Below are 16,547 nucleotides of genomic sequence, written 5' to 3'. Positions count from 1 at the left end.
GATTCTGGAAATGATGGAATGGTGTTTGCAATACAATATATTTTGGTTTAATGATGAACTATATAAACAACTACAGGGAACTTCCCTGGGCACCTGCTTCACTCCCAACTTTGCTAACCTCCATATGGGCTGGTGGGAGGAGCAGGTGCAACATGGACCTGACTTACAAGACTGGACGGAACCCCTGGAGAAGTGGGTTTGTTACATTGATGATGTGTTTGCACTGTGAAAGGGGTGTGAAGTATCTGCAAAGGCATTTGTAGAGAAAATAAATTGTAACAGCTTGAACTTGAAATTTTCTAGTGAAATAAGGAACAAAGAGATACATTTCCTATATGTACAGATCACAGTGCAGGATGCAAAATTGATTACAAATGTATAGAGAAAACCCACAGCAGGCAACAGCATTTTGCCCGCCAAAAGCTACCATGCACACACATTAAGATGAAGTATTCCCTTTGGGGAATTACTAAGGGCAAGACGAATTTGTAGCACAGAAGATACTTACAATCAGACACAGAAAAACATGACGTCAAGACTACACCAGAGAGGATACAACTACAACATTGTGTGATGGTCCTTTTTATGATTGAAATGTGCCTAAGAAACATTGTATTCTTTTTCAATAAGGACTTCTATTCCCAGAAGTGTGGTACCACAACGGGAGTTCTTTTTCTCCAAGCTATGCCAACCTTGTAATGGGTTGGTGGGAGAAAACCATAGCTTGGAGAGAAGAAGACAACCATCACGTAGCCAAAGTAGCCCTTTGGGTGCGATTTATAGATGACCTCTTCCTCCTTTGGAATGGAACTGAAGCAGAATTTCTAGTACTCCTGGAGATACTAAACAACATTGTGGGACTTAAATTCACGCACAACATCAGTTCAAAAGAGATTGTATTTCTAGATACCAAGATATATGTGAAATCAGACCAGATAGAAACAACAGTATTTAGGAAGAGCACAGCAACAAACAGTGTGCTCCATGGAAAGAGCTTCCACCCGGAGAGTCTGAAAAAGAATATACTGTATGGTGAATTCATTTGAATGAAACAAAACTGTTCCAACACAAAGAAAATTAATTTGAAATTCAAAGAAACAAAACAACACTTTTGGCAGAGAGGTTACCGATACGACGATATTAAACGCGGAGAAATGAAAGCAAGATCAATCACAAGGGCTGAAACACTGATAGGAAGGAAAGACAAAAACACAGATAGCAAATCCAAAGAACCAATAAGAATGGTATGTGATCAAATAGCAACATAGGACTCACTCCAAATATTTTGCAACAGGGGCTGGTGGGTGGGTCAAAAAACTGCAGCTTGTTCCCTTGAGGGCTCACGAGCGACGAGTGGTGCAGCCTTCAGAGCGCAGGAACAAGAGGACGCTTTCCTGGATTCCCGCGCCTTTATCCAGCAGCGGGACGGCGGGGCCGCGCCCCCATCCCGCCCATCGGTACACGGACTTCCGGGCGGGTGTTTAGGACAACCCTTTTAGGCGGCGGGGGCGTGCTCCGACCACGCCGCTATGGGCATACCGGCCGGGACACGCCGCAACGGTTTCCCGGGGGATCGGGGCACCCATCCATACGTTCGGGGTGACCGAGTGGTCTCCCCTTTCCATATGGCCTGGGATGCCCGCCACCCCTTTCACCACCAATCCCAATGGGAGGAGACAGACACAGTTTGAACTTTTAGAAGGCAGGGGGGCCTCACGACCCCCCCGGCCGTATTTATTACAATATGAAACAAAATTTAAAACTTTAAATTAAAAACGTTTCATGTATCATGTACAAATTCAACATTCCATTACATTTGATGAAGACAGGTATTCAGGCTAACCTTAACAAATCTCTAATACAAAGATTTCCTAACCGAGTCTAACATCATGACAAATGCATTATATCCGAATTTGTACATCCTAACATTAGGGGCCAACGGCAAGGTCTTAATCGGTGTCAGATCCCTATCACCAAATATCCGCCCTCACGTGTGAGTGGCGCATGCGCAGAGGACTCTACCCTTGTAGCCAACTGTAACTTCCCTTGTCGTGGGGGGCCACTTTCACTCGACGCCATCTTAAGGTCGTCCGAGTTCCCGTGCGGGGTATCCGTAAGAAGGACAGCGTGGACTCCCCCCCTTTCCCCGCACTCTCTTCCGCCGGAGCGGATATCCGGCCCCCGGGAAATTCTGGGGAGGGGCATATAGCCGTCTCCCCCTGGGAGGGGCCTATGGCCGTCTCCCCCTGGGCGGCCCATCCGTAATGGATGCCACCCCCCGTGGGAGGGGCCAATGGCCGCATCCCCCCGGGCGCTCCCATCCATAACGGGTGGCCCCCCCCCCAGGGACCTTGAAATCACTGCTCACCGATCATGACCTTACCGCCACAGGCCAGATAGTTGACCGACTATCTGGCCCCCCCACACCTCCTATAGGTCATGTCTCCTCAACCCCACTAGCCAAGCTATCATGTCTCCTATCGATAAGTCATTCTCCACCCTGGACAGGTGTACCCCATCATCAGAATAACAGTGATCGCCCCAGATGCACCCATGAGATATGCTTTGAAGATGAGCAGAGCGAAACAATTTCTCCATTTTATTGTTGAGCCTCTTTACCGAATGGTTCAACGCTGTTGTGAACAAACCACCCCGCCATCCCTCCTCGGAATCATATGAGACCAAGCTATTATACATCCTGGGAGCGTCTTTGCTAACCAACTAACTGCAGAAAGTATGTGCTCAATTAAAGCTCGTCTGCCCAGCCTTACCAAGTCATTGCCCCCAATGTGCACTATGACTACAGATGGCGGTGACCTTTGCCGCCCTAACAATTCTTCCACAAAACTTTGCAGTCGGTCAATACACAGGCCGCCCTTTCCATGGAAGGACACCCTGAAACCATATTCCTCAGATGTGTGGATCGCATCACCTGTCTTGAATATGTCCCCGGCACGCCTCACGTATGAGTGGCCCACGACCCAGACCACACGTCTTCCATTCCTTATTCCTGAAGTGGTGGTTAGCTGATGCTGGGCCGGTCCCAATTTCCGCCCTGCGTCACTTCATCAGAAACTTACAACATGTGCAGTCGTACGTACCTCTTGAAACAGTTGGAAGACCAGCGGCCTAACTGCTTAACATTTTCTGCCTGCATACCTTGAACCGTAGCTTCCGTAGCGGCCCCTATCCTGAATGAATGGGTCCCAAAATCACTCGGGTTCAAGCCCGCAGCTGCAATCGTGATTGCCAGCACCCTCTGAAACTGAAACCTAGTCAACGGGCTGCCGTCCGTATGTCGCAGCAAGGCCCCCCCCCACATTGACACCCTTTGTTTTAGGTAAGCTTCAACATGCCTTACTGGACAACCGGGACTACCTGGAGCGCACTGCAACACAACGCTATTCCCCTGTGCCTCTTGGTCCGTCTTTGACCTGGCTATCGAGATCAGCAAAGAATCCCCCCTTACTTGGATGTGATCCCTGCGCAGACCCCCTTCCGTATCTCTTTTGTTGGCAGCCACTAGTTCACTCACCCGCAGGGCCCCCTAGAACGCCAATGCGAACGCTGCCCGAAATAGTATAACCTCGCTAGGTGAGGAGCAAGTCTCCTCTAGCTTAGCCAGCAAGGAGGTCAACTTGTCAAACCCTATTGGGTGCCTGTTATCCTTTCTGCACCCTTCTAAGCGCCGCCAGCCGCGCAGAGCCTTCCTGACTAGAAAGTAGTCCTTCGGGTCCCTGATCCTATGGAGCTGAGCCATAAATGATATGGCGGCCTTATACCGACTTGCGGTTGCCGCCGACCGGCCTTCCTCATGAAGTGCCACTAAAAATTGGACAAAGGACTCCTCCTGACCCCATCTATGCCCCCCTGCCGGGCCCAAAAAGGCGCAGTACGAGCGGAACGCCCCTTCATAAGATTTCCTTGTCCTGGGCGCTAAACTGGCTGCCACAAGGTTTTGTAGTCCAGGGCGCCGATTTGCCATAGTGCTTCGGGAAATGGCGCTGCCACTAGCTCCGCTGAGGGTAAACAATCCCTGAAAGCCTGCATTTTGAAACGAGAGAGCGCATCAGCTGCATTATTGAGTACACCCGGCACATGTTTTGCCCTGAATTGCACGTTTAATCTCAAGCATTTCAACACAATTTCTTTCAACAATCGCAATATCCATTTGCAGTGTGCTGCCTGCTGATTAATGCACTCAACCACAGTCATGTTATCGGACCAAAATACCACCGAGCGATCTCTGAATTCCTCTGGCCATGCCGACAGAGCCACCCAGATGGGGAAGAGCTCTAGGAAGCCAATGTTATTCGTCAAACCGCTTGTTTCCCACCATGCTGGCCATCTTTGGGCCGACCAATGGTTTCCGAGGATCGCGCCAAACCCCACCCTGCCCGCCGCGTCGGTCCATAAGCCCAATTCCGCCGACGAGGCCGGGGGTTTGCTCCAGACCACTCGGCCGTTGAAGTCCGCCAGGAATGCCAGCCAGATGAGCATGTCCTGGCGAACCTCCGCCAACAGTCTCGTGCGATGGTGCCCTTCCTTGAGGCCTACCATGAACTGGGCAATGGATCATGAGAAAGGGCGAGCCATTGGTATAACCCTTAATGCAAAGTTAAGCTGACCCACTGTTTGCTGTAATTGGTGCAATGTCACTTTCTCGTTCCGGAGACACTGCAACAAGGAAGCCCTGAATTTGGCGATCTTCTCCGCCGGCAAGCGGAAGCAACCCTCCACGGAGTCTAGTTCTATGCCCAAAAACTCCAGGGAGGTAGCCGGCCCCACTGTCTTACCTGGCGCCAATGGTACACCGAAACCCCGCATGAGCACGCAGAAGTCCTGCAATGCCCGTGCACAGTCCCGAGTGCCCGCTGGGCCAAGAAAGAGGAAATCATCAAGATAATGCATCACATGTTGGTGCCCTGTGGCCTTTGAGAACACCCACTCCAGAAAGGAGCTAAACATTTCAAAATAGGCACACGAAATTGAACAACCCATTTGCCTGCACATATTCATGTAGTATTTCCCCTGAAACATAAATCCCAGCAAGCGCTGATCCTGGGGATGCACCGGAGCAACCTAAATGCAGATTCAATATCCGACTTTGCTAACAATGCTCCGGGACCTAAGCGATTCAACATTACCACTGCGTCATCGAAAGATGCATGCTTTTCACTGCAAATGTCAGGATCGATCGCCTCATTGACGGAAGCCCCCCTCGGTGCCGACAGATTATGGATGAGCGTGTACTCCCCCGGGTCCTTTTTAGGCACCACCCCTAATGGGGAACATACAAAATCAGCCGTTAATGGGTCACCAAAAGGTCCTGCAACCCGCCCCAAGCTAACCTCATTGGCGATCTTTTTGGCGGCAACTGCCGGGTTGTGCTGAACGGACAGTTGGTTCTTACATGAGGGGGCCCCCGAAAATCACCCGCCGGGATCCTGAAGCCATGTGAAAAGCCATCTCGCAACATCCCAGTGGACGCATGATCAGGGTATCTGTTCAGCCATGGGGTCAAAGCCAGGATATCTACGGGCGAAGGTGTGGACTTCCGGGGCACCGTATCAATCCTGCTTGGTACCCCCTTTACCTCCGGTACCATTGGCCCTGGATCGGCAGCTAGTTTCAGGGTGTGAAGTGTTACCACAACTGGAGCACGCATGCCTGAACTTACACGTTCCTTGTGACCTGCTACACGTCCCCTTATTGAAACCCCAACACACTCCTCGCTTACTTCTGTTCCCGCCCGATCTAGGCTGAGACTCCCCCCCCGTAGCTTGGCCGAAAGGGCTGCGACTGTTTCTGTGGAAAGGCCCTGGAGCCGTTTGTGCTCGACCCTGAACCACCCGCTGATCCCGGCAAGAGCTGCGCATGCCAAGATACCGTATCTAAACAATCCCAAGTCAGTGTTTCATTAAACTCTTTTGCTTTTCTAAACGCCATGTCATACCCTTTCCATTCTTCTCCTCCATACTTCTCATGGAAGCTCGTGATCCTGCTCTGGTAACAAGCCATGTCACTCAACACTTCCGGTGTACGTTCAGCGATAATCACTACAAAAATAGAAAAGGCCCTGATCCAGTTCATCATCGACTCCTCGACCGTGAATTCCGCCATTTTTGCCCGCCATACACTGGGGTGCCATAAATCCTTCTGAGTCTTGGCATATTCTAACTCTCGATGATCAGTTAACAATGAAAACATGTTAATATACTTGTTAGCCCACACCATCTCCTTAGTAACCATGGGAATATGTTGGGCCAAGCTTTCCCGCCTTGAGGGTACCGCGCCCTCACTCATCATCGGGAGTGATCTGTTACCGGCTTCCGCCGCACCTCCAGCCGTGTCCGCCGACTTATTCTGGTTTTCGCCCGCGACCACCTTCGCCACCTGTGGAGAGATAGAAGGCACGTTCGCCGCCCCAGCACCCCTTGTCTGCCTTAACTGCTCAATAATCAGTCTAGCTTCTTCGGCCGGGTCTTCTACAGCCGCGGATCCCCCCGCTCCCTTCTTCAACCAGGGTAACACAGCCGCCAACTGAAGCGCTAATTCGGGAGGCGTTTGGTTGTCATCCAGCGGTGTGATAACCACCGGGAGGGGCAATCCCCCATCCCGTGTGGGTACCGGGCTGGACGCTGGTGCTACTGGGACCGGTGGGACCTCCATCGGGACTGGGGCCTCGCTAGGACCCGCTTTCACCCTCTTCTTTTTCCCCTTATCCCCCCCTGGGGTCATGTTTGGCAAGGCAGGCCCTACAACCCTCTTGTGCCTCAACTTGTTCCTGAGGGCCGCTAAGCCACGACCCAGCTGGTCTACTTTACCGAACTTCCTGTCCATCGCCGACACTTGGTTCACCAATGTGCGCAGCATACGTTCCATCTCGGAGCTCTATCCAGTCTTCTTACCAGGCATGTCCGCGTTCAACGTTAGCTCAGCCTGTCCTCCAGAAGTGACTTGGATCCCAGCTGCTCCTTGACGACTGAAACAGAAAAAAACGATTATACGTTCAAAAAACTGCAGCTTGTTCCCTTGAGTGCTCACGAGCGACGAGTGGTGCAGCCTTCAGAGGACAGGAACAAGAGGACGCTTTCCTGGATTCCTGCGCCTTTATCCAGCAGCGGGAAGGCGGGGCCGCGCCCCCATCCTGCCCATCGGTACACGGACTTCCGGGCGGGTGTGTAGGACAACCCTTTTAGGCGGCGGGGCGTGCTCCGACCACGCCGCTATGGGCATACCGGCCGGGACACGCCCCCCGCCCCCAACGGTTTCCCGGGGGATCGGGGCACCCATCCATACGTTCGGGGTGACCGAGTGGTCTCCCCTTTCCATTATCAGTACTTCTGGGAATAGTGAATTCATGTCAGAATGAGCGCGTCCCTAAGAAAAGGGGAATCAGTGCTTCTGCATAGACTCCCACATGTTATTAATTAGAGTACTGTATATAACACATATATTTTGTGACATGTGCACGTGAAAATGTTAGAGCTGTGTTTTCCCATGGGGCTTCTTACCAGCTGCATCAAGCTTTAGGGGGCTTTCAGATTGAGGGACTAAGAGCCTGAATTAGAGTTTGGAAAAATGGGTTACTTTACTAAACGTGCATTATATCTTTTGGCACTTGTAATTAGGTGGACAGTAACCTGATGCCAAACTCTAAATCAGGCCCTTAGTGTTGTTAGTACCCACAAGTTGAGAGTAGGTGAGAACCTGTATGTGCAAATGTTTTAAATGCTATGTTGCAAACCACCTGAAACTCCTGTGACTGTTTCAGATCCATCTCCATGCAGGAAACAATTAGTAGCTACTAACCTTCACATCACTGCTTTCTGGTATTGAAAACTTAGTTTTGAAGGAGGGTCCTACCTATTTATTCACATTATCTTTCTGTATTCTTTAAAAAAAAAGAGAGAATTAAGGGGCAGATGTAGGAAGCATATTTGCTTCATAAAAGGTCTGATTTGCAGAATTGGGCCATTTGCAGCAGCAAAAAGGCTTTTTTGTTTGTAAGAAACACAAATTGTGATTTAGAAACAAGTTAGCGAATCACAATTCGGGTTTGCATCTAAATACTGAATTGGTATTTGTGAGAGGTGTGTTTAGGGTGTCCTTTCCAAATACTGATTCTGTATGGGATATATTAATGTTTTGCAACCGGAGTTCGGAGGAGACAAGCCATTTACAAACGGGAAGGTGTCCCCAAGGGACACTGTCCCCTTTATGAATGTTGGTAAAAAAAAAATTTAGGAGTAGGCAGCAGTCCCATGGACCCACTGCATAGTCTTTAAAAATGCTACTTACATTTTTTTTATGTGTCCTGCTTTTCTTTAAGGAAAGCAGGTTGTATTAAAAAAAATTGCTTTACTCAAAAGCAATCTTAGACAATGTGGTCTGCTAGCCTCCGCCAGCTACCATCTCTTTGATAGCTGCGATTCATAGTGGGTCTTGATTTGCAATCTACTTTATTAATATTCATGATGCAGGTCGAACTACGCTCCACTCTGAATTGTGTTTTTGCAAACCAACCCATTAGTACGTAGATCGGTTCATAAAAAAAGGAATGGATTAGGTAAAAGTCAGTGCACAATTTGCTTTCTTCATACATCTGGCTCCAAACATTTAGTTTTTATGTTTTTACCAGTATTTATAATTGAAATCATTGCTAAAAAAGACCAGAACGTGCACGTTTTTAATTTGGCAAAATAAAGTTTTTACATTTTCTAAGAGGGGTTCCTATTTGAAAAAAATGTTGCTTCCTTCTAATTAGCGCCTGGAGATAATGAGTTTCTATGAATAATAATGAACACCTCTTCTTAGAGTACAGACAACACATAGGTGCTTATTACGATGTTGGTCGCAGTTGCCTTCTACTGACACCGTCTCTGTACCGACCGACATCTGGATGGCGGTTTCGACCGCCTGATTATGATGCGACCGAACAATGTTTGGTCGGATACTTACATTTCACTATGGGAGCTTGTGTTACTGCCGTAAACCACCTGTAATACAATGCTCTCAGAAAGAAATGGGAGCGTGTGTAAAGCCCTGCACTCTGTGGTAGGCACCCCATGGTGCCTGTCACACAGTGCATGGATTTACAGGGGGGCACCCTAGGTACCCCCTCGGCCAACAACCATAGGCCTCAGAGGCACAGGTGCTCTGCTAGGGGACCCCGAAGTCACTTTGTGACTGCCTCTCATTTTCAGACAGGCCAGTATAGAAAGGCTGTGGGAAACCGACATCATAATCCCGACGGGGAAAACGGCGTCCATAGGGCATTATGGTGCGGTTCTGACTAGCCGGAAGACTCCGAGAGCTGGTCCCAACCACACCGAAATGACTGGATGGTTCACGCTCCGACTGCCAATATAAGTCAGCATTTGGACCGCAAACTGACCGTGTCGGTCGGAAAGCTTCCGACTGGCGGTCAGAGGCTTTCCGACTGACCTCAAAATTGGCCTTATATTTTGAATTTACCTGTGTGCATTGATGCCGGTATTCTGCCACTTATAAACATCAGAGTATTTCATTGTGAACAGTACAGGACTCAAAGACTTACCAATTTGCCAAATAGCAGTATGTTTATTATTGTTTTAAAGTAACGCTTCATGTACAAAAACATTTTCTTCATATGGCATCGTGCTAGGGCAAGGTTGATGGAACGTCAGAAATAATTGATCCTAGCCAACATGCCAAATAGTACATGACAATTACATATTGCTATCAGTGTTAATTTTGGACTTAACAAGTTCATCACATAAATCGCCACAATCACCACAGAAAATATCATCATCTGAATAGTGAAACGAAGTACTTCTAATTGAAGGCTTCATCTTCTCATCAGTTTCTTTCCTGTTATCTTTTCTCATATCAGAGTGTATGGCACCTACTTCTGTCAGCTTCCGTTCAAGTCCTGCAATAATACATGCAGTTTTGTTGAGTAAACACACATTTGAAATATACCGACCAGAAAGTAAATATATGCACAAACTATTCAAACATATTATTATATTTACTCATTTCCGATAATTGTAAAGGTTTGACTTCTAATCCGTGCCAGTAAGAGTGAAGCAGCAACAGGGTAGTGTGTAAAATATAGCATTCAATAGGAAATTCATGAAATAAAGCAGAGAAGGAAAGAAAACAAATTACTTACCTGTAACTTCAGTTATCCAGTATTGGTATCTTTCATAGATTCACATGCCTGAATCATTCCCCGTCGCGGAGGCGGGAGTCCCACGGTACATAAAAAAGCAGTGCCAAAAGTAAATTATAGTAGTAGGCCCTAAATACAGGCCTGAGGCCTATATTGCAGTAGCCTATCTACCACATTATGCTGAAAAGACCTAAGTCTTTGTCACAGCCAATCAGCTGTTAGCACCCTCTAGAACCCTCTCTGCAGAGCCAGTTCTCCTCAGATTTTCGTAGCACAAGTGGTAAATAAGTAACCACAAGTGTACAAGAACTGACTCTCCGGGGAGGAAGGTGGGTACATGTGAATCTATGAAAGATACCAATACCGGATAACTGAAGTTACAGGTAAGTAACTTGTTTTCTTATCCAGTATTGGGGTATCTTTTACATAGATTCACATGCCTGAATCAGAATAGCAAGCAGTAAACCATCGCTATCCATCTGGAAATTGTCACCTTCGTGACAGCTGTTACCAACGTAGTCTGCCCATAAGCTACAAACAGTTGATCAGATTTTCTGAAGTTCTTTGTCCTTTGTAAGTAAAATTTTAGACATCTTTTGATGTTTAAGGAATGCAGCGCCTTTTCTGCCGGCGTCGCCGGATTTGGAAAGAAAACTTTAAGTCGAATTGGTTCATTTATATGAAACTGAGATGGCACCTTGCGTATAAATGAAGGGTTCTGAGAGTAACGCAATCCTGTGAGAAATGTAGAAAGGGTTCCTTTATGGTGAACGCGTGTATCTCACTCACTCTTCTAGCCGATGTCAAAGCTAGGAGTAAGGCAACCTTCCATGTAAGGTATTTGGTCCCAGACTTATGAATAGGCTTGAATGGGTGCTTCATAAGTTGTGAAAGAACTGTATTAAGTTCCCACTCCGGTGGGGGATGCCTACCTGGAGGAAAAGCTCGGAAGAGTCCTCTCATGAATTGTTTGATTAGGGATGACGAACAAAGTGAAGGAACATTAGACACCTTCCTGAATCTGAACAGAGCAGCAAGGTGAATTTTTATTGATGAAAAAGAGAGACCAGAGCGAGCTAAGTGTAACAGGTAGGGAAGAACTTCTTCTGCCGGTGCATTAATCGGGTCAACATTGTTGGATGCACACCAGTAACAGAATCTTTTCCATTTTAGCCTGTAAGTCTTTAAAGTACTATGAGCTGGAGACCTCTTTAAAATATCTCTGCAGTCCTGCGGAATTTTAAGGAGTTCAAACTCTAGGAAATCAGGAGCCATGCGTGCAATTTTAGACATTGAGGATCTGGGTGAAGAACCTGTCCCTCGTTCTGTGACAGTAGTGTTGGAGTCGGAAGGAGGCGAATTGGGTGATCCTGAGACAACAACATGAGCTCCTGAAACCAATACTGGTGTGGCCATCTTGGAGCAATTAGAATCAAGCAGCAACTCTCGACCTTCATCTTCGCAATACCCTCGGTGTCAACGGAATCGGGGCAAAAGCGTAAGCATAAATCCCTGACCATCGCATGGACAGGGCATTCCACCTTGACCCCTGTTAAGGGTATCTGCTGGCGTAAAACCGGCATTTTTTGTTCTGCTGTGTTGCGAACAAATCCAACTGTAGTTTGCCCCAAGTCTGAAAGACCTTGCGCAATTGAGCTTGATCTAACTCCCACTCGTGACAGTTAGACAGGGATCTGCTGAGCTTGTCCGCTAGTGTATTCTGAAGGCCCTTGACATGCTCCGCTCTGAGAGTTATGTTGTGAAGTGTGACCCAGTCCCATAGCTCTTGAGCTTCCCGTGACAGCTTCACAGATCTTGTTCCTCCTTGTTTGTTCACATAGAACATGCTGGTGGTATTGTCGGTTCGTACCAACACTGAAGATCCCGCTAGTCTGGGGAGAAAAGCTTTCAATGAGAGGAAGATGGCTCTCAACTCTAGAATGTTGATGTGTTGCTTTCTGTAATCTTTAGTCCACCTGCCATGGACTTGCAGATCTTGAAGATGGCCTCCCCATCCTTCCATGGAGGCATCCGTTGTAAGTATGAAGTCTGGAGGCGTTTGTATGAATGACAGTCATTTCATTTAATTTTAAATACCTTTATTCAACACTTCAAAAGATACCATAAAAGAGCATACACAGTAAACATGAATTCTAAAAACATTTTTTTTTTTTTAAAAAGACGATTTTTTGTTTAAAAAAAGGGATAAAATGTCCTAAAATGGGGCGACACATTCATTAAGGAGATTTACTGATATGGGGTGAAATTTACAGGTTATTAAGATTAAAATCCACCGCCTCTCGTGTATTTCTCACTCTCATTGCCATTTTGATAAAGCTTATTGTACATAACAGGGTGTGGGGATCAGGAGCTTCTTGTAAAAAAAAGTAAGGCTACTTTCGCCTGTCTCAGCTTCTTTTTCTTCAGAATCCTTACTAAAAACTTACGCCTAGGGACTGAGTAAAAGGGACATAGTAGAACAAAATGAAGGGTATCCTGCGGAGACCTAGCGTCGCAGCCGCAGGTACCCTTCAACTCCACTGTACTTGTAAAACCAGAGGGAACGGCAAGTAGGTGGTGTAGGAGGTTTAGTCTGAAACGAGTCATATAAAATCTTTCCTGCGCATTGTGTTTCACTGCCAAATAAGGTTCCATTCTACATGATTTTTCCGGCAGGCAATGCGCCGTGACAGACGATTTCCCCCTATCCCTGTCAGCCCTTTTCGAGGCTGTCCAATCAAAAAAAAGTTTTTTAACCTGAGTCCTGTTCAGATTAGTCATGGACTCGGGGTCCAAAAAGGAATTCTTGCAGCCAATTGATTCCAAAGAGACTTTTACATACTTTAGCCACGGGATCTGTACCCCTCTGTCCCGGCTCATACAGTCTTTGATGATTTGTCGGCTAAAGTTGGCCTCTGGGTTGATCCAAATTTTGATCCAAGCCAAGAGTGGTCTAATCATTATTCTGTTTTCAATGTATGATTCCCCCTATTCATTGTGTGTAATATAAGAGGGGTGCACTGGGGAACTTTTAATAACCTTTTGAAGAACTTGTTTTCCTCTTTTTGGATCTGGCACACCCGGTTGCTCTTAAAACCCCATACTTCAGCACCGTATGAAACTTTGGAACAAACAATTGATCTGTACAGGTTAAGTATCTGCTCAGGTGACCATCTGCCAAGCCTCTTCCCGTATGCCATTATGGCACTCGTTGATGCCACCTGTTTGGCTGCATGTCTTTCAATGAGACTTTTGAATTCCAATTTCTCATCGAATAGGACTCCTAAATAGGAAAAGGACTTCACCCTGCCCAGCCTGTGAGATCCTATCCTGTGTAGAAAGACCCTCTTTGTGCTTATGCCTGTTGACATTACATATGATTTTTCCAAATTTGCTGCAAGGTCAAGCGAGTTCATAAAGTTGACAAAGACGTCTATCAGTTTTTGGAGTCCCAGTGAGGTGCGGGCCTACAACACGGCGTCCTCCGTATATAGGAGGACTGGCACCGGGCGCTGACCTATTTGGGGGGAGTCCACACCCAACTTCACTAGCTCTTTGTCCAGTTTGTTAATGTATAATGAGAATAGGAATGGGGCTAATATGCAGCCCTGAAGCTGCCCGCTGGTGCAAGAGAATGGTTCTGTCTTCATTGCTTCTTTCGTGTATCTCACTGTGGCTGTGGTCTGCCAATGTAGGGCTTTTAGTGTGTCAACCAGCCCCTCATCCACTCCTAGGTTTGTCATCAAGGCCCATAGTTTTTGTCTGTTGACGCGATCAAAGGCCGCCGAGAGGTCCATGAACCCCATGTGAATAGCCCCTTTACTGTCAATGGTGTACTTCGCCGTCAGAAGGTATAGATTTAAACATTGATCTGTTGTTGATCTCCCTTCTCTGAATCCGTATTGCGTGTCCGATAATATGTCATTGTCCTCTGCCCAGGATTGTAGGCGGCTTAGGATGACACGCCCCAGGACCTTGGCCGTCACGTCGATTAGCGATTAGGGACGGTAACATTGTGGGTCATCCCGATTCCTCTTTTTGTAAATGGGCACGATGGTAGCCGTGCACCAGGAACGGGGCAATCCTGCTACTACTGCCTCGTTCAAGACCCTCGTGAGCATGGGGCCCACAAGTCGGTGTTGCTCAAATAAAGGTCCGGCGGTATCCCGTCAGGGCCTGGCACTTAGTTTTTTGATAGCCCTGAGATTGCGAGTTTCACTTCTGTCAGGGAGAAATCTAAACAAATGGATACTGGTGGACTTGCTCCCTCCTCCCCCTGTGGCGCTCCCGTGTGGCTGTAAAGGCTTTGGTAATGGGTATGCCATTGTTCGGGTAGAATTGTGTTCACCACTTCTGGCCTGCTTGGGTCGCTAAAACATGGGTCATTGATGACTTTCCAAAATGCAGCCATGTCCCTCCTCTCTGCTGCCTCCCTTAGGTCCTCCCATACCTGAGTTTGCAGGGTTAATTTGCGAGATTTCAAGGTTTTTTTGTAATTGCTTCTACAGCAAGCTATTTTAAGATTATCCCTTGGTCTCTGGCTAAGGCATTTTTTTAGATCTTTAAGTGCCTTAGTGCAGTCGTGGTCGAACCATCGCGGACTCTGAGTTGTTTTTGGGCTTTTTACTGATTTTAGTAGACCGTCCACCAAGCGGGCTATTTCTTCAAATGCCCTGACTACACTTTCTCCTACCACGTTTTCATCAAGACAGACATTTATATGTGTTTGGCCTTTTGTTACAAGGTTGTGGTAGAATTCATCTCCGTTTATCTTGGCCCACCTTAATCTCCTTCCCTGGTCTGTAGCCTTTTCTATAATGCCAGGTCTACCCTCTGGTTTTTCAAGGTTAAGGCATTTTAGGACCACAACCAAAGGGTTGTGATCACTGAAGGGGCTAAGTTCAATATTAAAGTGGCCAATCCATTTCCTAAGTGTGGGGGAGACCATAATAATATCTATATAGGAGTGACACCCTCTGCCTTTGAATGTTGGGTTAGGTTCCTCAGCACTATCTACTTTTATTAGGTCCATTATATGTGTCAGGTTGTGCTTACTGATAAGGTTATCTACTTCCAACCCTTCCGAAGAGTGGACAAAATGTGGCCCACTTGCTGCTGGACATCTTGACCATTCTTTATTAATGGGTCTTAATCTCTCGCACAGGTGACAGTTAAAGTCTCCTGCAAGGATAACATATGGCTTCCTGACAGGCTTGTTAGGAGCCTGCTCTGCCTGTATAAGACCATCCAGTTCTTTAATGGTATTAGCAGTGACGTTTGTTCCCGTGGCATTGTACCAATTTATCACCGTGATGTTTAGCCCCTTGTTGCGGAAGCCTATCGCCTGCATATTCACTGAATCCCATTTTAGATCGAACCATGTCCCTTGTATGCGGAGATCCACATAGGTAAGCAAACCGCCAATTGCTCTCCCTGATGCCGCCCTTACAGCTGGGACCGCAAAGCATTTAAACCCATCCAATGTGTATTGGCCAGGCTCGACGCCCCAGGTCTCTTGAAGACATATAATTTGGAATCTGTTTATGTAGTCTCTCCATTCCTTACATTTAAATTTAGCCGCCACCCCGGCTATGTTCCAGGATATGACTTTCACTCCATCCTGAATGCCAGACCCTTTCTCACCCTCCCCTAGTCTACTGGGTCCCCCTGTTATTCCCCGATGTTATTTGGTCATCAGTTATGTACTAAGTATTACTCTCATTTGGCTCAACCCATTTTTCTTTCCCCTTTATGTCTGGCCATTCATTTACTACAAAATTTACAGAAGGGCCCATATTGCTACTAGTCTCTGCTGCTACAGAAAATGTGGAACTCCCTGAATGTGGTTGTCCTTTGTCTGAGGGTCGGCCAACGGATTGAGGTGAACACATTTGATCCTGACCGAGTCAGTCTACCTCTACCTCATCCAGTGCACAGAACTTATTCCAGTGTGCATGCATTGCGATGGCTGGGTCGTATAAGGAGAGAGCCTGCCATGGAGCTTGCCATTGTTCCCACCTGTTTTGCAGCCCAAGGTATGGGGCTCTACTCATCTGGGCCCTATTTATACGTATTGGTGTCTGAGGTACTGAGGGATAAAAGTAGGATAGGTGTAATGGGTAGATGTTAGTTGTTGAGCCATGCGTTGGGGATTTACAGATATGGTTCACTGTTGAGGTGTCCCTAAAATTTATAGCTATAATGTCTCCAGCTATGGTTTTTATTCCCTTCCCTATCCATTCCCCTCTTCTCACAGATTGTGCAACTGTGACCACCACCGCAGAGCATTTACCATGCGCGGAGTGACTTTGATAATGTCCTCGAAGGAACCTGTTGCCTGTGTCCATTGTTGATGCAGAGGTCGCATCTTGAGGCGTGCCAATGGGAT

At 47.2% G+C, this 16,547-nt stretch overlaps 1 protein-coding gene across 1 annotated transcript in view; it reads right to left on the bottom strand.

Annotated features, from left to right (window-relative positions):
• Window positions 1–9,569: 9,569 nt before the first annotated feature.
• PDCL2 (phosducin like 2) overlaps window positions 9,570–16,547 on the bottom strand; it is a 253,884-nt gene continuing 246,906 nt past the window's right edge. Inside the window, exon 6 of the mRNA XM_086963873.1 lies at window positions 9,570–9,916. Within this exon, the coding sequence (XP_086819999.1) occupies window positions 9,714–9,916 (203 nt within the window). The 3' untranslated portion in view covers window positions 9,570–9,713. The remainder of the gene's footprint in view (window positions 9,917–16,547) is intronic.

This window comes from Lissotriton vulgaris, chromosome 3_1, assembly GCF_964263255.1.
Source record: "Lissotriton vulgaris chromosome 3_1, aLisVul1.2, whole genome shotgun sequence".
Classification (NCBI taxonomy): Eukaryota; Metazoa; Chordata; class Amphibia; order Caudata; family Salamandridae; genus Lissotriton; species Lissotriton vulgaris.
The sequence above is the reverse complement of the archived record's forward strand: the minus strand, read 5'-3'. Positions and strand labels throughout refer to the sequence as shown.